General features: G+C 37.2%; 1 protein-coding gene across 2 annotated transcripts in view; it reads left to right on the forward strand.

Annotated features, from left to right (window-relative positions):
- Positions 1–17,127, forward strand: part of TMCO3 (transmembrane and coiled-coil domains 3) — a 31,151-nt gene extending 14,024 nt beyond the window's left edge. The window contains exons 8-12 of one of the 2 annotated variants that reach the window (XM_005419972.3): positions 33–228; positions 6,324–6,474; positions 12,877–12,956; positions 13,464–13,613; positions 15,271–17,127. In XM_005419972.3, the coding sequence (XP_005420029.1) occupies positions 33–228; positions 6,324–6,474; positions 12,877–12,956; positions 13,464–13,613; positions 15,271–15,384 (691 nt within the window). In that variant the 3' untranslated portion in view covers positions 15,385–17,127. Of the gene's footprint in view, positions 1–32; positions 229–6,323; positions 6,475–12,876; positions 12,957–13,463; positions 13,614–15,270 lie in introns of those variants that run through there. The other variant, XR_004081642.1, reaches the window with a different exon arrangement.
- The last annotated feature ends 4,739 nt before the right edge of the window (positions 17,128–21,866 follow it).

Raw genomic sequence — 21,866 nt, forward strand, 5'->3', positions numbered from 1 at the left:
AAAGAAACTTTTTGTTTGTTCTTCTCTTCCAGCATTTTCAAGGAAATTCTGAGAATACTGATCCTGATTGGCCAAATTCTGTTTTCTCTGGCTGCTGTTTTTCTTCTATGTCTTGTTATAAAGACTTATCTCATAGGACCGTATTACCGCAAGTTGCACGCAGAAAGCAAAGGGAATAAAGAAATCCTCATTCTAGGGATAACTGCATTCACCTTCCTTATGTTAACGGTAATCTTTGAATTGATAAAACATTTTTATACATGGGATAGTTTATTTCATCAGTATCACAAAAGCCATCACACTTAGTGTTATTGCATATACATGTGCCTCTGTAATTGTCTGGTTTTAAATTGTTTTAAAACAACCCCAAATGTGCAGATGATTCCTGCATTATAGCACAGATGAGTAAGAAGAGATACAATTTGAATGCGAATCAGCTGAAATTCTGCTGTTAGCTTTTAATAAACAGCCAGTTTAGGAATCATTATCTGAGTTTTAATTGTAGGCTACTTCATGCACTTGAAAACTATTCAGGATGGGTTTTGAGATACTGATAATGACATTTATGACATCTGCTCATAAATTTCTTCTCAATAGCAAATTCTCAACATGGTTGTTACTATAAAATAATCTTCTTTTTGTGTGAGAGACACATTTTAGGATAAAATCAAGAAAGTAGAGAAATGCCTTAAGGTTTATGGATTTTGATTAACCCTGTTGGGTGTAGTGAATTTTCCCTGAATTCTCCTTTTTTGTTTCTATCTTATGTTTCAGCCTTCTGAAAAACTATACTGCTGGAGAGCAGAATGTAACAGTTCCTTGATAATGTTGTGGGTTTGACACTCCATTATCCTGATTGTGCAGATTGTTACATCCCCTGTGAATAATTAAGCCAAAAAGTTCCTGTGCCTGTTTTCTGGGGGTGTTAGCTTAGTTACTACAGTCCAACAGGAAAACCTGACCTTCTTCAGGAAGAAGGTTAAAAAGAAGTTAGTGAGACCATTGCTTTAGTTAGTGACTTTTACTGTATGAGTTAAAAATTCCATTGCTCTAAACAGCTATTCATATTTCAAATGTGTCCTCTAATAAGAGAAGAAACAAAACTAGTTTCACCTTTTTACTTTTTAACAAGAAAACATTACACTTGTAGAACTACTTTAATAAAAAACAGCAAAGAAACCACTGAAGTTGTGTAAAATATTATGGTATCTAGAGCAATTTACTTTAATTAAAACCGTGGCCTACATAGAATTGGGCTTCTTATATCCAAATTGCATTTCAAATACACAAGGAGTTTGTCTGTGTGACTTTACACAATACATGTGCATACACAAGCGTGGTGGGGGGGAGTATGTTTGAGTTTGTTGGATTTATACTGCAAACTCAGAAGGCTTCTTCAGCATTTTCAAAATTCTTTCCTTTTAAAGTTGATGAATAATTTATCAAAGGGAATGCTACCAAGGATACTGCAGGTAACTTCAGTGAACCAGTTGAGATGCTTGATATTCACTGACATTTATAAATTCATTATAGTAATGGTACAAATTATAGTTTGAACACATAAACTTTAAAAAAAATTAAAAAGTGAAAAAATGTTTGCTTGCTGATTTGAATAGGTGAACAAACAAATCTTCTGGAAAACCAATCTTAATTGGTATAGATGCTGTACTTTGTCAGGAATACAAACACAGGATGAGTGATTGCCATCTTAGCTAAAAGTATTGCATATCTTTGGAAAGGTTAAAGTTAAGTTTTTGGATGCCAGGTAGGAAAACAATTAAACTCTCATGGATTCTGCAAAGATTTTCCTTAGAAAGCTGAAGGAGCTTGTGTAATTAATCTGCAAATACAGAATTTTCTGTACTGGTGTAATTCTAAAAAAGCTTTTGAATCTTTTAGAGGAGCAATAAGAGAGTGCCTATTTTAGCATCCTTAACCAAAGATGACTCTGAGGCTCCATTTAGAAATTTGAGATATGTTTTTAAATAAAACAATTTAACTCACTGTTTAGCGTTCTGTGTTACTTTGCAGGACACATTCTTTCCAATACACAAAAAAGAGACTAGGAATGATAAGGTGTTCCTGCCCCATGCATATAGTTACTTATTACATGCTTCAGTGTTGGCTAAGCTTATTCAGTATTTGGATTAATGTGTAACACCAGCACATGTAATGCTCATTATATATAAAGTTCATTTATTTTGCTTGGTTCCTGTGTTTGAAAAATCTCAGATGATTAATTAAACAGGAATTGCCATTTCCCTGCTGATAAGGGCAAATTGTGTATGGGAGGAAAGAGGGGAGGTGAGACAGAAGAGGTTCCTATACTGCAGTGTGAGTAAGCAATTTTCATATAAGGATTATCATGTCAGTTGAGGAGCTTTGAGTATGGTTGTGACTTTTGAGCATTTCTGAGCTTGAGTCACTTGGATAACACTGCAACTTGTTACACCTGCAGATATTTAATAAGACTTGGAGCTTAATATACCCTTTCTGTTCCCACTATTCTCAGGAATAATTGAACTTCCCCTCCCTTTTATCCTTCAACTTGTTAGGCAGATCAGGGCTGGGAGGTGGGGATTGTGTCAAGTGCCAATCCTGTAATAGTATAGATGACGCTGAGACAAAGTTGTGCATCTTTGAATCATGTACCTTGTCTTCAGTAACAAAGGTGCAGTAGATCATTATTGTTCTTTCAGCAACTCCTTTTCAAGCTTTGAGTTATGCAGATAGTGGTTTGATTGTTTGTTTGTTTGTTTGAATTGGTGAACTGTTCTCCTGAATTGTAACATAAAGGACAAATCTAACTTAAACATGATCATTCAGATCAATGGCCAAACTGGTAGTTGTAAGTCAAGGTATTTGCCAGGATGAGCTGAAGAATATGTCAGCCTAAGCATTCAGTGGTGTAGTGTTGCTTTTTCATGTTCTATATGTAAAGAAATATTACAAGGAAAATTGTTTTAAACACTGTCCTGATGATGAAATGCTGTATTGGAAACGTGTGGAACAACAGTAGTCAGTTTTACTGTTTTTTAAGACTGAAATTGTGGAGTGTTATAAGAGAAATGGAAAAATATAAAACCTGGCCTGACAAGAAGGACAGCAGTTACATTTACACGTTTATAGGACTGTGCATACATGTGGGGGAAAAGTGACTTCTCGTTTCACTGCCTGATGGTTGACCTGGGATGCTGGCGGCAAGTGGAGGCAAATTGCCAGTTTGCTTTATAAACCAAAAAGAAAATACAGTGATGTTATTGCAGTACTTTACATATGAAAATATATGAGGTTTTTCTGCAGTGTCTTACGGATATCATTACTAGTGTTGGAATATTGTTCTTTGCTTGCCTGAAGCACTTCTCAATGGCTAATAAACTGCTTATGGACTCTTTTCCATCAATTAAAAGAAGATTAAGGAAGAACTGTAATCTCAAATATTTTAGTTAATTATTTCATAAAACACACTTGAGGTAGAGTTTTTACAAGGTTCACTTCAAATTGTTTCAATTTCCATTAAAGCTTCGCTTTCTTGAAATGCAATCTTAAAATTCACCTCTTTACTCTTGAGCAGATCTAAGTTACTAAAGCTTGAAATTCTTTATTTCTACCAAAATTTTAATTTTACTGCATTACCGTATTCATTAAGCTTCTGTGATGATTGAAGAGTAGCTATAAGATAGACATCATTGGAGAATATAAGCAAAACAACTGCTGAACAGATGGCTGAGATTCACCCAGAACATGTTATAGTAGTAATGTTTATTTCTTTATTTATTGATGTGGTAGAAGATTTGAACATAAAAATCCATTATTCTAGTGAAAGCAAACCAACCTTTCTGAATTGGAGTAAATTCAGACCCTTGAATACAACTGAAAACTTAGTTGTGCTGAGAAAAGCATGCAAATTGACAAAGTTTTTAATGTAATTTTGACTGAAAAGGCTTTCTGTAACATAGGAGTTCAGAGGAGGACAGTGCAAAGCCCAGGGATTAGTAATGGCTGAAGCCCTGTTTAGTAAAGGCTGAACATTAGAAATGATGCAAGCAGAGTGGGAATACTAAATGCTCAATACTCTCCAGGTTTTGCTTATATAAAAAAAATCTGTTACAAATGCCTTCCTCCCAGTGAAACAAGTCCTCTCCAGTATGCGTGTGCACATGTGCCCATACATTATATATAATAAACTCTGATGCTACAGTTTAGCTGAGAAGTGTGTCCACTTGTAGGTAATACTATGGGACAACTGGCAACCAAGATGGGAATTTTAAAAGGAATTTCTGTAAAAAGCTACCTATAAAAGGTTGGACTTGATAATCTCAAAGGTTTTTTCCAACCTAATTGATTCTGTAAATCTGAAGAACAAATTGGAGGAGGGAAGAGAGTGTTAAGAAGATGATGTAATTTGTGGTTCTTTTCTTGCCCTCTGATACACTTGACACTTTTCTGTATGTAGAGTGACCTATGGATTTTGTAGAGCTGAAGTTGGGTAGTACCCAGAGACTAGACAAGAAACAGTAAAACTTGCCTATTTTTTTTACCAGGCCCTTGAGCTTATACTTGGCTTGCCATAAACCGAAGGAGTGTAATTCAGCTTTTATGCTGTGGGAACGAATTCCCAGCTAGACATGCAGTTTGCTCCAGTTATGTCTGATGCTTTCTCAACAAACATGTTTCTTTCACACTCAAATTGCTCTTTGCTTGAAGAGTGATTCTCACAACAGTGCAGTATCCTGCAATTCTGGTACAAGATTTGCTGCATGTCTTCCTTTATGGTAACCTAATCCTGTCCAAGGGAATGTTTAAAATACTAGCTATAAAAGTTTTGATGTAGAGCTCTGTTGCAATTGATTGCATTAAAGTATGGGAAGATTATAGCTGAGTAGTAAAAGTAATTCCAACTTCATTTGAATAGGCTGTATTGGATCTTAATCATCCAAAAGAGGCTGTGACTTTTAAAACAACTAATGTATGGTTGAGAAGAACTTAAATGTTTCTTATTCATAACTGTTTCCTTAATTTTATTCATCTCTTGGTGACTTTAAAGTCCTTCATGTATATATTGCCTTCTTCCCTCTTACAATTTCAAATTGTTCTAAAAAAAAGGCACTGAAATTCCTTTTGTTTTAAAATGAGAATTACATTACCTTGTTTGCTTTGCATGATCAGCAACTAATTATATTAGTTGACAGAACCAATTTATCACCTCAAATATCTTGGAATAAATTACAGAGTGTTATCACAAATGCACTTGTGTGATGAGCATTCAGACATTATTACTTCAATACACAAAGGTCTTGGGGTTATTTTTAGGTGCCATCTTATGCATAGTGTGGAGACTCATTTATTGCGTCTTTTGCACTCCTCCACTGGACGAGTGGACACCATTCAAGATACAATGAATGATGTCCATAAATATCCTATACTGTATTCTTGCTTAATCTAAATTAGAATAAAACTAAGTCATTGGCTTTAAATGTTCTATTAATATTAATAACATTGTCCTTTCTCAGCAAGATGACCATCTGCAGCTGCGTGATTTTGAAGTAATTATTTTTAAATATACTTTATACTATACCATACATCAGAGGTGCAGTTTGCTTTTTCTTAGTATTCCAAGCATTGCCTTAAGCAGTTGCTTTGTGTTTTGTTTAGTCTCTTTACATGTTTTATCTCTTCTTCTAGTACTGCATTAAAATATTAAAAAAGAATGAAGCACGATGACTACTTGAATTCTTTCAAGTAGTCATTGTGCTTCATTTCAGCAGTTTACTTTACACATTTAAATGAATCCCTATTCAGTAAAGCACACAGGCACATTTGAATCAAATTTACAGTAATAAAACATAATTTATGCCAGGGACTTCTGCTAGATTGAGACTATTCTCCCAAATACAAGCTTAGATTTTAATTTTTTTCCCTCTTGTTTGACAGCTGGGAAATACCTTGGTCTTACTGCTTTATTTCACAACCTCAATGTATTATGTTATCCTGGCTCCAAAGCTGTCACAGGCTCTCTCTGACTTGTGAAATCAGATGCTGTCCATAAGGGTCACACAAAGCATTGCAATGTAGATTAAGACATTTATTTTTGTTTTTGTGGGAAAGGAGGTAACACAAAGGGAGAAACTAGATTAGTGAGTCTTCAGTATAAATACAATACTGCAGAACATTGAAAAACATACACTGAATTCTGTTTGTTGTTGAACTTGCATAAAGACATAGTAATTTCCTGCATTTGGTATAATGTAAAGTTTTATAGTTTTACTGTGAAATGATATGTAAAGTCACTCAGCAGTAGATTCTCTGTTATTCCTTAACAGATCACAGAGCTGTTGGATGTTTCAATGGAGCTGGGATGCTTCTTAGCTGGAGCTCTGATCTCTTCTCAGGGTCACATGGTTACTGAGGAGATTATGTGCTGTATTGAACCAATACGTGACTTTCTTGCCATCATTTTCTTTGCATCTATAGGTAACTGCCAAGAAATCTTCCTTTAAAATATTTGATATTTATATGTAATATTAAATAATTTAAAATATATACTATATAAAATATATACATTATATATATAATATATAAAAGCATTGCTTACAGTGTGGGTGAGGAGAAAAAAATGGTGTCTGTAATGTGAGGGGAGGAGATAGATTTTATTTTGTTACAATACTGTTAATTGACTACAACATTGGTTTCCCTTTGCTACTACTTCTAAATGTAACATTCAGTTTCAGAAGCCACTTCAATGTTGTACTTCCAAGTCTTGGTTTAGTGTCAGTTTTTCAGTGTTAATTCTGAAATCACCCTGTTTAAAGCATGTAACTAAATATATTAAAACAAAAAGGCCTTGGTTTGGTTGTTGATTCGTTGGGGTTTTTTTGAATGTTCTTTTGTCTTTCCAGCAGTTGTATATGTAATTTATACTAAAATTGTAGTACTGTTTGAGTCAATTGATAGATTGCAGATTTTTGTGACTTGGTTTTCTATAGAAGCAGAATGTCATAATATCATAATTTTGTATAGCTTGTTTCTTTAGAAATTTAGTTGGGAGGGTGTGATCTGCATGTTCTCAATGTAGGCAAAAAATAATTGAAAGAAGATGTATCTCAGGCACTACTTGAATGCCAGCTGAAATGCAGCATTGAGGTATAAGAGGGAGTAACTCATTATGGTTGATATTCAAAAGGAGTTAACTCAGAATACTTACAGTAAATCAGTAACCTCCTTTTGAACTGCTGCATTCTCCAGCTGTCTGTGCATGCCCCAATATGCTCTGTCTGAAGGAAAGGCTAGAGTGGGTGAGCAGACAGGCCCTGGGAAAGCCCTGGCCTCTCCCTGTGGATTGTACAGGAGGTGCATGTCCTGATGCTGGGGACATTGCGGTGCCCGAGAGGGGGTTTAGATGTGGCCTGGTGCACCAATCCAACCTCCTTCAACCCATATTTTACACAGAAAGTCCTAGGGTTTGGGCTTGGATTTTTTCAATACTACTTTTAGTTTTTCTTCTGCTGTTATTTTAAGTTTTTAATTGTTCTTTCTATCTTCACATATTTATTCAGATAACAGTAAAGTCCCATCGTCAGCGTAATTTTAATGTTTTTCCTTATATACCATGTTTGATAATGTTTTTCCTTATATACCATGTTTTCCTTATATACAATGTTTGATACTCATCGCTTCGTAACAGAAACTAAAACTGGTGTCTGTCAAAACAGAAATGAAATAGCTATGCTTGCCACTCTTAACTTTATTTTCATTTCTTTTAATCCAGCCCATGATAATAGTTTCTGGTGATAAGTCAGATTACTTAGTAATAAATATGTTTATTTGAATAACTTATTTTTTAATAATGGAAGGAAAGTGGTGAGCTGTGATGAAACGTGGGCCCATATAACTGACAAGTTTGCATGAGTAATTGCTAAATGCTTACAGATGTAAGTTGTTTATGTGTTTCAGTAAAGATGGTGATGGAATGGATAGTGTTATCAGGAATACAAAGCCTGACAAGTGATTATAAGTCCAAAGTTAATTTTACGAGGGACTGAACAAAACTATTGTCCTACACTCTTTTGGCTGCATAAATTAAGACTAGAGATAAGACTTTACTAGAGTAAAAGAAAATAGCAAGACCTCAGTTGGCACACTAGCAGCACTCCATACAGCCTATATTGTACTCTAAGGAAATTATTTTAGTCATTCTGCTACAGAATTAAAAAAAAATCTTTTTAACAAATTTTGCCATTATAATTACAAGAAGGGGAGGAAAGAAAATTGCATAACAAATTGGTGTGATTTTACAGAAAATGGATATTACTCCTGCCTCAGAAGAAAATTAGCTTAAAAAATCAGGAGAGCTATGTTATAGGCATCTGACAAAATGTGATAACGCTTGCTTGTTTAAAAAAAACAACCAAACAACAACAAAACCCCCTCCAAAAATGACAAGAAGACCCAAACCCTAAAAACCTGCCACCCTCAAACAAAATCCCCTTCCTCCCCAAAGAAAAATTAGCTGCCACTCCCCCCTTTACTTTCAGTTACTTTTAAATTTTGTGCTTAACAGGAAATTCTGTGGCAAGGAGGTAGGTTTTAAAAGGAGTGATGTGATATTGCAAAGAAAACCTGAGTAGAACAAAAAGTATTCCTTAATTTTTCTTCTTACTGGATTTCTTTTAAAGACTTCTTGCTTGCTCTCTACTTACATACGTACACATACAAATTATATGTATATATAAATATATAGAGATTTACTGTGTGAAATTATGTAAAAGCCACAGGGAAAGATTCTTCTCCCCTGCCTAAAGAGAAGTTGTTTGTTACCATATGCAGCAAGCACCTTCTAGAGAGCAGAAACACTTGAGCTCCTGAGGAACACCACTGCAGTAGTATCATTTCTCGTCCCTTTAGAATAAAGGCACAAATGGAAAAAAATATCTTAATTGAAAAGTGACTGTAAGTATGTCATTTGGAAAAGTTCATTCCTGTTTTGCTTGTCTTAAATGCCTGCTTTTCTGTTCTTACTGCAGAAATCCTTCTGGTGCCTTAAAGCTGAGCTGAATATTACTTGTTCATGTAATGTCCATAGCAGTGGGCCTGCCCTTAGCTCAACCTGTGCAATGGTGCTGCTTTAAATTTGCACTTGTGTGCATTTGTGGGAATAATGCACCTCTGCAGTTAGGCATTAACAGCTGCACTTTGAGTTGCTCTCTATCTGTACATTCATTTAGGCCTCTGGGTGCTCTTCAAGGTTCCTGGCACTCTTTACACCGCCTCCTGAGGTTAAAGAGTTTCTGTTCGTCTCTGTCCTTACTGATAGTTTTGAGAGAACATCGTGACCAAATCCCTTAGAGCCACATTTTGGGCACTTTCCTTCTCATTTCTGTTTTTGTACTTAGTGCACAGATCTTTACCTATACATCATTTGATTTTGTTTTGGTTACTTTTTGGAAAGATGGAAGTCGTTTTTCATAGACTGTTTGACTATTTTAGAAAAGTTCAATTTTTTTTTAAATCTACATGTGGAGTATAGAGTTTGAAACTGTGCATCAAGACCCTCTCTGCCACTGGTGAGGTAACAGATTACTTCCACTGCCTGACAAGTTGTGTGTTCTCAGTGTGCTGTACAGATGTAGCCACCTGCCAGGTTCCACGTTTCCCTTCTGGGTAACTCCTGTGGTCCGTGTTGGACCTGGAATGCAAGATGCTGAAAACCCTTTAACAGCTCAGTCTTTTTCTTCAGAAGATGGGTGATGCTGACACTGCCTGCACCACCACTGTCCAGAGCAAACATGCACACAAGGATTGTCTAATGAGCCTCTTTACTCTTCTGTTGAATCTGAGAAAATCAAAAGAAGATCCCAACTGGAATTTATTAGGTGGCATGCATCCATCCATCTCCTTATCCATCCAGCTCTAGTGCTTTGTTTTTCTGCATGGAGCACAATGAAACTTGGCGGTTTCATGCTCTCAGAACTGACAATGGAGTCAAAAGGACTTTCCCCTTTCGAGAAAGATTAAGAAGATTGGTTTTTCCCTCTGCTGCTTAATGATCTAGCCAGGGCTGTAGTATTAATTGCATTTGCAGACTGTCATTTAGGTCTCTTAGTAGACACAGCATCTCAATGCATAGCTGATGTGATTTTTCTGATGTCCTATCTTGAGGATGTGTCAGAATTAATTCTACTGGCTCTAGTTTGACCCCCAGAGTTCTGATTTTTGTACTCTTGTTTACCATCAAGGATCTCCAAGATTGCTTTTTTGGTGTTGGATCTAACCAGATGTGGTAAAGACATCTGGATCTTCACATGCTGTTTAGATGCTATCCATCAGATTGGTATAATCTGCCTAATCGAAAAAAGAGGGAGTTTACTTGTTAAGAAAAAAGTACTTTTTAAAAGATTGTGCAAAGTCTTGACTGTAATTGTCCACAGAATACATACCAACTTCTGTGAGTGAGCTGTGTTTTTGGCTTGACAGTGATGCACTCCAAGGCCTCTGTTCCAGGTCTTTGCCAAAACTGCTTGGAGCTGAAGGTCTGGTAGCTTGTGGCCAATTCTGTAAAAGTGTACCTAAGTGTTATCCTAGCTGTTGTCTGCTGGCCAGTCTGACATGTGCTGATGACACTGCTGAAGTTTTTGAGTTATTTGAAGTGTTTCTTCCATGTTAGAGAATGATTGCAGAATTAGTGCTGAGCTTAGTCAAAGTCTGATCAAAACCATTGCAATAATTGGCCATATTCATGCACCTTCTGCCTATGAAATAAATCTTCCTGATGGTGTTTGTATTATCAGGAAGGCGCCATGTGCTTGTTTAGAAGTCTGATAGCACTTCTGGCCTTATCCTGGGTTTCCATCTATGAATGGGGCAAAGGTCTGTACTGACCATAAAAATACCTTATGATGGGATTTTTTTCCTTCAAAAAAATGTCTGGTTTCTGCCATGTTGATTTGTCTGCTCAGAATAGCATATGTGACAGGCTTGTTTTCACCTTGGAGACACTGTTCTCCAGGAATTGGTATAGAAATCTGCTGTAGTTTGTGCTTCAGCTCTTTGGAATATGGCAATAATCTCCACACTGGGCAGCTGTTCAAATGGACTTCAGACTGCCTGTGTGCTCCAGAACTGAACACATATTAGTGATGAGAGCACTAGGCTTTATTTATAGCCTCTCTTGGAAACCTTCAGTTCTAGATCTGGCAGAATTGTCCCTCTTATCAAACATGCCATTGCTATGGGCTGTATTTCTCTGATTGCTTTTCATGTATTTTCTGAGGTCGGCCTAAAGGTGAAGGAGCACTGTGCATGTGATATTGCAGTGAAGCTACTTCCACATGCATCTGTGCATATATGTGAATTTCTTTTTTTGTGTTGTTTTTATCTCTTATTCTGCTGTCTCTCCTCTTACTTTGATAGTTTTTTGCATTTGCGCTTCAGTAGTTGGAAGGAAATTAAGGAATAAAACAGGGTGTGTGCATGCTGACTGGGTGGCACTTGTGTAAAGATCTCTGGTGTAATTGAAGAAGGTTTCCATTGGCAATTGAATGTGCATACAGACAAAACCCTGTGAAGTTGCTGTAAGTCTGGAAGAGATGACAATTCTTTGTTCTCTAGAGCTCATCTTGATCTGCAGCATTACAGAGAGGGAAAATTATTGGAACTTTGTCCCACATTAAAATAAGAAGTTATGCCTTGTGCTTTAGAAAGCCAAATTTTTGTCCTTCATCAGAAATAACTGGGTTGGAAAAATGCCAACTATTATGAATTTGTCAGGAACATCACTGTTACTTTGATTTCACTTTTTAGAAGCTTTTATGAAAAAGGAACAAGCTTCTGAAGATACACAGTTATGTTTGCCTGCAGAAGTTCTGCATACTTCAGGAGATAAAAATGGACTTATTTGTAAGATTATTCCTCGGTGACTCTAAGACTTCTCCAACAAATAGTTCTTTTTCTTATGTTTAATATTTGCAGGATTTAGTTTTATGTTCCTGAGTTCTTTGTGGTTCTTGTTACCTTTCTTTATATAATTACCAAGTTAAAATGACCAAATATTGCAAAAAAAAACCAAAGACAATCCATTCCAACAAAAGAAATCCCATCACCATCATAGAAATGGGTTTTTCTATAATTCCTTAATTGGTAATTACCAAGTTAAAATGACCAAATACTGCAAAAAAAAACAAAGACAATCCACTCCAACAAAAGAAACCCCATCACCATCATAGCAATGGGTTTTTCTATAATTCCTTAATTGTTAGACCATGCTCAAGGGTTTATGGCCTTACCTGATTCCAGTCTAAGTGACTTTTCAAGTTCAGGTGACTTTCGGAGTTTGGAAGTGAAGGTCATAGAATGAAAACACTTTGGATTTCTGTTGTAGCTATAGTCTATGCACATACTGAGTATCATGTTCCTCCCACTGTGATAGTCCATTACCATACCATAAAAAAAAGTTAAATGACCAGAAAATGTTAGAATGACTGTGCCTAACAATGGAATTCTTTTCTTGCAGGATTTCAATAGGTTTCCTTAGATGTGTTTTTCAGTTCAGATTTTGTATTGTTGACTGGTATGGAAGATAGAAAGCTTTAGAAATTAAAGTGCTTGTGCATCAGTCATATGCAACTTAATTCAGTTGGAAATATTGCCTGTGCTAAACCTTCCCAAAGTGAAAAAAGGGCTGGATATTGTGGGAAATGCTTTTGTGATCAGGTAGATAGTTAGGGCTTTAGTGATCAAGTGGTTGGTAGGTGAGTTAAGGCTTTTTGTTTGATTTGTTTTGAGAATACAGTCTTGCAATTAAATATATTATTAACCCAGAAAATTACCATAGTAAGATATTGGCCTCAAATTGTGCTATGTTGTTTTCTTTCCTTCTAGGACTTCATGTTTTCCCCACTTTTGTAATATATGAACTCACAGTCCTGCTATTCCTTACGTTGTCTGTTGTCATAATGAAGGTATTTTCTTTTACTCTTTATAAAAATATTTTAATCTTCATTAATCTAAGTAATCTTTGTGCTGCATGCCCTAAAGACAATTTATGCAAGAACTGAACATTTGATATAACAGAGAATATTACTGTAAATATATATTTGGAAGAATCTTACTGATTAGAATACAGTTTGATACAATATTCTCCAGGTATTTAAAAAGAAAATTATTTAATGTTAAAAGTAAATTGCACATGGCAAAGCATCTATTTCTCCAGCCTGGGATTTGTGACAGTTATCAAGTGTTTTAGTATAGTAAAGAAGATGCTCCTTTTTACTCTGCAATGTACATTTGTCTCTTTTGACATTAATACAGAAGACACGCTTGGAAGTCCATTATTTTATGTTATGTTCAAAATTATTCTATTTGATGCTATGTATCTTACAGAGATCATACTATTTTATTTATTGCACTTTGTTTAAACAAACAAACAAAACAAACCCTCAATAAGTCAAAACCCCCTGTTTTTAAAGTTTGTCTTGGCAGTGCTTGTCCTTTCTTTGATTCTTCCAAAGACCAGCCAATATATCAAGTGGATTGTCTCAGCAGGACTGGCACAAGTCAGTGAATTCTCTTTTGTTCTGGGAAGTAGAGCACGCAGAGCAGGGATCATATCTCGGGAGGTAAGCCGTTCTGTGGTTATTAACTTCATTTTTTGCACCTGAATAACTTACACTTTAATACAAAATCCCAGTATTTAAAATACCAACACACTCCAATTTTGTGGCACCTCTCAACTGTTAAAAAAAGTAGAATCAACCCATACAAACGGATACTTGTATGTCCCTGACAGGGTTCTTAGTGCTGGTTCTCACTTATTTCATACTGTAGCTTAGTATTTTAGATAACTTAGTTATAAATGCTTTACCTTAACTTCTTTCACTTACAATTTAACTATGTCAACAGTTGCAGATAGCACCCAAGTCATAAAGACAGAGGAGGCTTTGCTTTTAAAATCTTGATACAGCTATTGAAAGAGGTATAGGAGTGTACAATACAGAGAGAATATAGGATTTGAAGAAGGAAATACCAGTAAATAAGAACTGGAGAGCAGATACTGTGAAAATTGCCTTAACATTTAGACAAGCAAATACACTTGTAATCACTTTGACCTGTAAAGCTTGTTAATTTAAAATCCTTCACATAAAAAATAACCAATGTTTTTGGTAGTCATGAAAAAAGTCCCCCGGGAAAGAAGCCTTAAACTTAGTTTTATACTGAACCTGTGAGAATGTTACCTTGTTTTTTAAGATAAAGTCTGATTTATGAAATCAGGTAAATTATGACTATAAAGATACAGGAACTGACCTCACTTTCTCATAGTTGCTTTATCCTCTGTGCTTCTGCTGACAAAAAATGCTCTCCTGGGTCTCTGAGGTTTTCATTTTCATTGATCAAATGGACTGCATAGTGTTGGAACCAATTCCAAATAAAACATATGTGAAAAACTTACACAATGCTGTTCACTTGTAGGTAAAGGTGATTCACTTTCATGTTCACTCCTTCACATAATTAAGAGTTACAAATATTGCATGTTTGCATAGAGTTTCAAGATATCTGTATGTGATCACAGAACCAGTTTAGGGGCCCACCCACTGAGCTTGGAAGCTTTTAGGCTTTCATTTTTTTTCTGCCCTCACATGATTATCTAATGTATAGGTTTGTATACCTCTGAAATTTCCTAAACCCATTCTTTTGCTTGAGACCTCGAAACTACTTCCTGCCACTGTTTTCTAAGACTTATTCAAACTATATAGTTAGGATCTTTTTTTTTTCAGAAGATGTACGGTATGACTTATAGGGATTTATGTTTGCTTTTTTCTGTTGATAAGTGAACTAGCAGTAACCTTTGCCATTATATCGTTAAACCAGAATAGTTTAGAGTGGTGGTGGTGGGGTTTTTGATTTGCTTGATTGACTGAGGGTCTTTTTGGTTTGGTTTGTTGAAGGATTTTTGTTTTGGTTTTTAAATAAAGTCATAATTGGCCTTTGACTTTTTAACAAATACTGAATTTTCAAAATTGATCACATAAAACTAATTTTTTTTATAAGCTCATAATGATGTTTTTGCAATTGTATCTTCACACCAGGTAAGCAGGTAATTAGATGACTTGAGCATGTATTGTTTGCTTTTGTAGCAATATGCAAAGTTGCTTAGAAAGACAGGTGAAGTCTCTTGACAACATGGTCTAGAAGAGCCTAATCTCCTCAAACTTCTAGATACTTATTTGTACTGCCATGTAACCAAGAGAAGTAATGGCTTTTATTTGCCTTTTGCAGGTCTATCTTCTTATTCTGAGTGTGACTACTCTGAGCCTTTTACTTGCCCCTGCCCTGTGGAGAGCTGCAATTATGAAATGTGTTCCGAGACCTGAAAGACGCTCAAGTACTTGATGAAGATTGCACAAATTGAAGGATATGTCCTCTTGCAAGGAAAACATCTTCATTGCTCATTGTATTTCTATGCACTCAGAAAGCAAGACCTGTTGAGTAGTCAGTCCTCTTAATAAGCACTTGGTTATAAGCCTTATACTGACCTTAAATCAAAATTCAATACTAAAAAATAATTGCATAATATGAATTGCACACCTTTTACAAAATTTACTTTGACTGATTGGAATCTACTAGAACATTTGTTTCTGATCCAATCTGTTATTCAGAGCATAAATTATTATTTTTTTAAATATAGTCTCATGCAAACTATGTTTATTTTTTTTGCCTGAATGTGCCTTTTAATTTTCATCCTGTTAATGCTGGTTCATCACCAGATTTTGTTCAAAAAGGAAAAAATATATATATATATTATGGTGCCTATGGTATCTTCTTTCACTAAATGACTTAAGTCATTTTCACGTTTATGATTTTAATATAGCAGTATAAAATTAACTACAAACCAAATTTCTAATGGTGAATAAAAGTGTGATCCTCTGCACAAAGAAAAGGTTTAACTGTTTAGCAATCAGTTCCAAGCAGTTAATTACATATTCCAGTTCATGCAGCCAGTACTGCATGATATTTTATTTCAAATTGCAGCATATAATGTATTTTCTTATAGTGGTATATTTTGTGTTAGCTCTTGTATTTATTTACATATTTGACTAAAAATGAACAGTAGGAAAGGGCATAATTTATGTTTGCAGACTGACAGTTGTTAACAATTCTTGTTGCTAACTGCTGCTACAGTAATGGTTTACAGGGTTGTTTTCTTTTAAATAAAAAATAAATGTAGTAAAACTGGGAAGTGTAATTTCAATTAGATGTGAAAAATAGTACTTCTGTAACCTTGGAGGTTGGATCTTAGTTGACACTATTCTAGATTTGAAATTATTTTGAGTAAATTAACTTGCAGAAAACTGGAAACGGCAGACTGGATGTGTATTTGCAACCCCATGACCTTTTAAGTTACATTTACATTGAATAAATTGTTAGTCTTTTTAAAATACCATGATATTTTAGAAGACAGTGCTTTGAATGTGATCTTAAATGTGTTTTTTCTTTAAAATGTTGTATGTAGTGAGATAGGTCTTGTAAAAGCCCATTATTTAAGTGTCATAGAGAAAGCTTACTCATAGGCTATAGTCTACTTTGTGACAAAGCATTTAAGAATCATCTTGAGGTTCATCTGCTAAAACCAATACTATTTAAGATACATTAATACTTCAGGTCAGTATTGCAGTGTCAGCTGAAATAACATTGATACCCACAAAATGGTCAGAAAAATGCATGTTATGAGGTTTAAATTGTCAATTAAAATGAAAATTGTCCTCCAAGTAGCAACACAAAGCTTTGGATGGATCTCTATGCTCTGTACCTCTTTCCCCTGTAGCAGCCTTAGTTTCTTCTGTGTTTTCTCTGACATCTGATGGGCTTGTCCAGATGAAACTTGGATTACTCTGGAGTGTATGTGCTGGTGGGACAGGGTAGAGATCAACATATTTAAGTTCTTGCTCACTGGATTTGGGGCTTTCCCTCTATGCACTAGTGCTTCATAAAGATTGGAGGAATGTATGACAAATCCACCTCCCCTTAAATGGTTTCAAAAGTTGTCACAAAACAGACAAATGCAGAACAAAAAGCTGCTCTATAAATAAAATATTTTAAAATAAAATTAATCTGTAACAGAAAAGAAACTCAAAACTGATTTTTTGCTATATTTCAATATTTTTATTCAGAATAGAGGAGCAGTTCGGGTTTTATGGTTCCATTTAGCAGTCTACTAGCTCAGACCTTTTACTCTTTTCCAGGGACCTCACTGAAATAATTTGTTTCTTAACTGTCCTGTCCACTCTGTCCACTCACCTAGCTCTTTGTTTCTGGGTGAAATACAAGCATCTCTCCAAAATGCTTCATTTTGGCTTTGAAAGATGCTTATTTCACACATAGTTTGCCACCTGTTTCAGGGAGAAAAATGCATGACAGGTCATGGTAGAGACCTCTGTATGGTTTCCATTATGTCACTTAGTTAGCCCTTGAAGCAGTTATATGACGTATTGCAACTGTGATGAGTCAAACTTTTATCTAAATAAATTGCTGTGGGTAGTTGTAGTTCTCTAGAAAACTCTTGAAAAGTCAGGAAAGACACTAGGAAATACTGATGGCTTGTGTGTCTCAAAAGAAATAAAATATTTTCCTTAATATCTTTTAAAAGATTTGGGTGAAAAGCTCATTTGGTACCATGTTCAAAAAAGGAAAGCAAGCATCTAGATACCTTACTGGTTGCCTCATCTCTCTCAGTCCTCTCCCAAATAAACTTTGTCATGGTTTAGGAATGGTATTCCCCAATTTAGTGCTCTCACCACCACCACACTGTCGTTTCCCCTCTCCCCCCAGCTGGAAGCACAAAAGGCAAAGATTGTGGGTTGAGATAAGCACCAGTTACTGGAAACAGCAATGAGATAAAAAAATAAACAGTAACAGCAACAATATTAATAACAAAATTGTACAAAGAGGGACCCCAGACAACAACAGTTCCCCACCAGTTTCTTCCTGAAAGTAAGAGGTGGGAGTCCCTTTTCCCTGCCTCTGGCAATGAGGTGGGATAGTATAGAATAACAAGGTACACATGGCCACACTGCTCCAGGTTCCACCTCCGCATGCCTACTGTGAAAAAATCTCTGGTTTTGGCCAGGACAACTTGGCTAGGTATTAGGAGAACTGGGGGAAGAGAAATAGATTTGTGTGACTACCAGTGTTCTGTGCCTCTTTGTTGACACAGATTTGGATTGCCTGGTTCAATATTAGATATAAGTGCAAATTAGTAATCTTAACAGACATATGGTAAGTTTGTTTGCAATCAGACATTTGAGATTGCCTCATAGAAATCTGGAGGTATATTGAGATACTGTAAATATTTCGTGAAATGCAAATAATGGCTCCATGCATAATTCCATGTCCAAATGAGGTAGTCTCATGATATGATCTTAGGACAGAAACAGCAGACCTTATTCCTGAATGATCACTCATTTCTGTATGAAAAATGGGGAGAATATTGCATAACCAGCCCACTTAGATATAATTGCAGCTTTTCAGAAACCTTATGCTTGTACTGTGGAATATTCTCTTTCTGTGTCAAGCAGATAAAATTAAAGCAGAGTTCCAGAAGCGCTGCAAGGAAAATCTACTGATTTGTTGAAGATTTCTTGAAAAACAAAGGTCTTTTTCTGGAAATTCTTGTTCCAGCTTGTTGGACAGCAGTTCTATCTCATTCATTAACTCATTCATTAAGCAGTATCATTTTAATACAGAAAAGCTGATACAGAGCAGAAGCTTCATGAAGGGATGAGAGTATATTCCTATGGTCACTCTGAATTTAAGGGAGTGAAAAGGAGATCTGCTCTATGCTTGACTTGCAACTCATTCCGCTAACCTATTTTGGGGTTGAGATTCAGGGGTTTTCTTTGAAGGGAGGGGTTGTTTTATTTATTTTGTAGGTGGATTTAGCTGTGCTTATTTGGCATGGCTTTCTGAAAATTTGAGTTCTAGTGTGTTACCCCTTAATTGCTATCCTTGATAATTCTGTGAAGATAAAAGGAACCAAAGCAGTTTAAAAGCTGGTAGTGTGGGCTGTGCTTTGTGAGCCATTTCCCTGGCCCTGGGGTCAGATTGGTATATATGGACCCACAACCACCCTACTTGTGGCTTATCCCATACAGAGCAGGTGGCTTCAGTTTGTCAGTAGGAAGGTATTTGTGGGAGCTGGGAGGTGGTTCCCTGGAATTGTGACTGATGTAGGTCTAGGATGGCTCAAGAATGTGGTGATGGTGGACTGAGTCCATGCCACTTCATAGCCTTTTAAAAGATCTAAGAATTTATACTTCCTATCATTCTCAAATATGAGGAAAAAACATCCTGACAAAGCCTTGTACTTGTTTTATGATTGGACATCCTCAGCTTTGCAGGCAGGAAGATGTGGGGGTGCCTTGTATGACAGAATATTACTGTACGATGATGCTTGATGGAGAGGGTGAGAAATCTAGTGTGGTCTTGCCTGTTGGAACGAACCCAGGAACAATCTAACCACAAAAGCACTCCTGGGGTTTGTCTAGGGAAGGAATCCATAGTTCTGCTCAGTAACCAGTCCTGGCAGTGTTCCAGCATGTGGGCAATGCCAAAGGTGGAGGAAACGGGATCCCTGAATGACAAGAGGCAAGCCACACTAACAGCGTTGCTATTTTGTGGGAAATGCAATATCTTGTAAGGAGCAGCAAAGTATCAGACATCCTCTGTTGACCTGACAACGAGGGAGCCAACACAGCTGCTGCAGGGAGAAGGAAGAACAGTGAAGTGTCTTTAGAGCTCCGAGGTGTGTAGCCCACTCAACCCCTAAGGGCAGGCGGGAAAGGCATGCCTCTACAAACTTCGCTCAGCAGCCCAGGAGATTTGCTGCTTGGGTTCTCCCACCGCCTCTGCTGAGTGATTACTACTCCGGGTTGGACTTACTGACTTTGAAGACAGTGGGACCAGAAAAACCTTCTGCTGGCTGGAGACAATAAACTGGACGACGTTGTGACAAGACTGACTCAAGGATAACTGATCCTGCCTTGTGGGAAAAACCTAGATCAGAGAGTAGTAAAATTTTCAGTTATGGTACCAAGCTGTATTTTTTATTTCCTAAAATAGAGTGGAAATTTGAGAGTTGGGAAATGGTACCTCCTGACGAGGCCAGATGCTGACAAGGCGGCCAGGTGACATTAGGTCTTTAATTAGGTCATGAGTTTGCACAGATCACAGTGTTCAGATTGCATGGCTCCCCGTTCCCGGGCATTTCTTCTGGCATCTGTGGAAGCTTGCTGCCTGTAGACTCCATGACCTCTTGAGACAATTTCCTCGCGTCTGTCATGCACTCCTGCCGCACTGATGCTGTTTAAAGTTATGATCTGTTCTGCTTCTCGTGAACCCTTACAAGGGAGAGGTACTCCCCAGAAAACTGTAAAGTGGAATAGCCTGCCACCACTACTATCACAAACGAAATCCTAAAGCTCCAAAAGGTGCGCTCAGAGATTAGAGAAGTGTTGAAAATTTTTTCACTGGTACAAACACTTCAAATTAGTTGTGAACAACCCTCGGCTGAAGGAAAAAAAAACCCCACTACCCAAGAGTTGGGCGTGTTTGGGCAGTTAGTATGTATCAAAATAAATTCTAGCAAACTAGGACGCTCCTTGTTTGTGCTTGTTCTGTTGACTCGCAAGTGTTTTTCCTACAGGAATTAATGTAAAACAAAAGAGAAGGAGGTGGGTGGGTAGGGACGGGAGATACACAGACGGTTTGAACCCTTAGGCACAGTATATATGACCTGCAGGGTGGAGAGCGGCACTATCAACTGGAGATGTCTTTCAGGAAGCAATTTTTTTTCTGCAGCTGGCTTATGGGTTTTGTGTGTGAAACTTTTTTGCTGCTTTCTGAAAAGTTATAATGTTACAAACATAATTTCATTATCACCTTCTTTCTTCGATGGCCACTGCCGTCCAGCTTAACCACGGGGAATGAAGAAATGGTAATAACCCTAGAGCAGCACGGGGGGCGGGGGGCTGGCGAGGGGCGGGCATTGTTAATAAAAAACTCCAAAGATTGCTATTTATCAGGAAAATGAACGTAGTGTTTCATTACTATTGTAAAGCACAAAAATTCAACGTCTTTAAAAAAAACAAAACACAACAGAGGTGTAAAAGTGAATGCTAATGTCGTGGACTCGTGAAAAGCATCTCCTCCAGCATTCTCTCTGCTGGATTTGTCTGCTGCTGCAATGTAGCGGCTCAGTGGTGGCGTGTTCTATTCCCAACTAGTCTTCGTTCCCAGGAAGCAGCATGAATTTAGCGAAAGAACGAGCCTTTTACTTCCTGCTCCCCTCTTCGTTGCGTTATGAGCAACCTTGTACCGTGCAGGCTTGGTCTGGCGTGCAGAAGTGTGTGCAGCTTCCTCCCCATCGAGCAGCCTTGCATCCACCCCTGGGAGCTCCACGACTCCGGAGCTTCCCTTGCTGTCCCGCATTTTCCACTAAAACGGCTCTGCCTTTGCAGCCCCCCAGCAACGCTGCAGGTTTTGGAGTTGTTTTGTTCCCCCAAAATTTACAGAACAACGATGTAATTACATCACATAACCCTCGCTAACATGCTCTGTTCCTGCGGTCGTCATTGCTCGCAGAGGCTGCAGCGCCCCGAGGTGCTTTTTAGTTTTGGGCGCAAGGTTAAGAGCTGCAACCGCCCGAAGGAAAACTTTCGCTTGGATTACCACAAAATCCCTAATTTTAGCAACGATCGCTGCAAGCGAAACTTTGCTCGACTAACGGCCGGACAGAACGCGATGAGGAAGCGCTGGCAGCAGGATGTTGTGGCAACGAAACCGCACCGCCCTGCCCCGCCGGGTCCCGCTCCGCGCCG

Source organism: Geospiza fortis, unplaced genomic scaffold (genome assembly GCF_000277835.1).
Source record: "Geospiza fortis unplaced genomic scaffold, GeoFor_1.0 scaffold192, whole genome shotgun sequence".
Lineage (NCBI taxonomy): Eukaryota > Metazoa > Chordata > Aves > Passeriformes > Thraupidae > Geospiza > Geospiza fortis.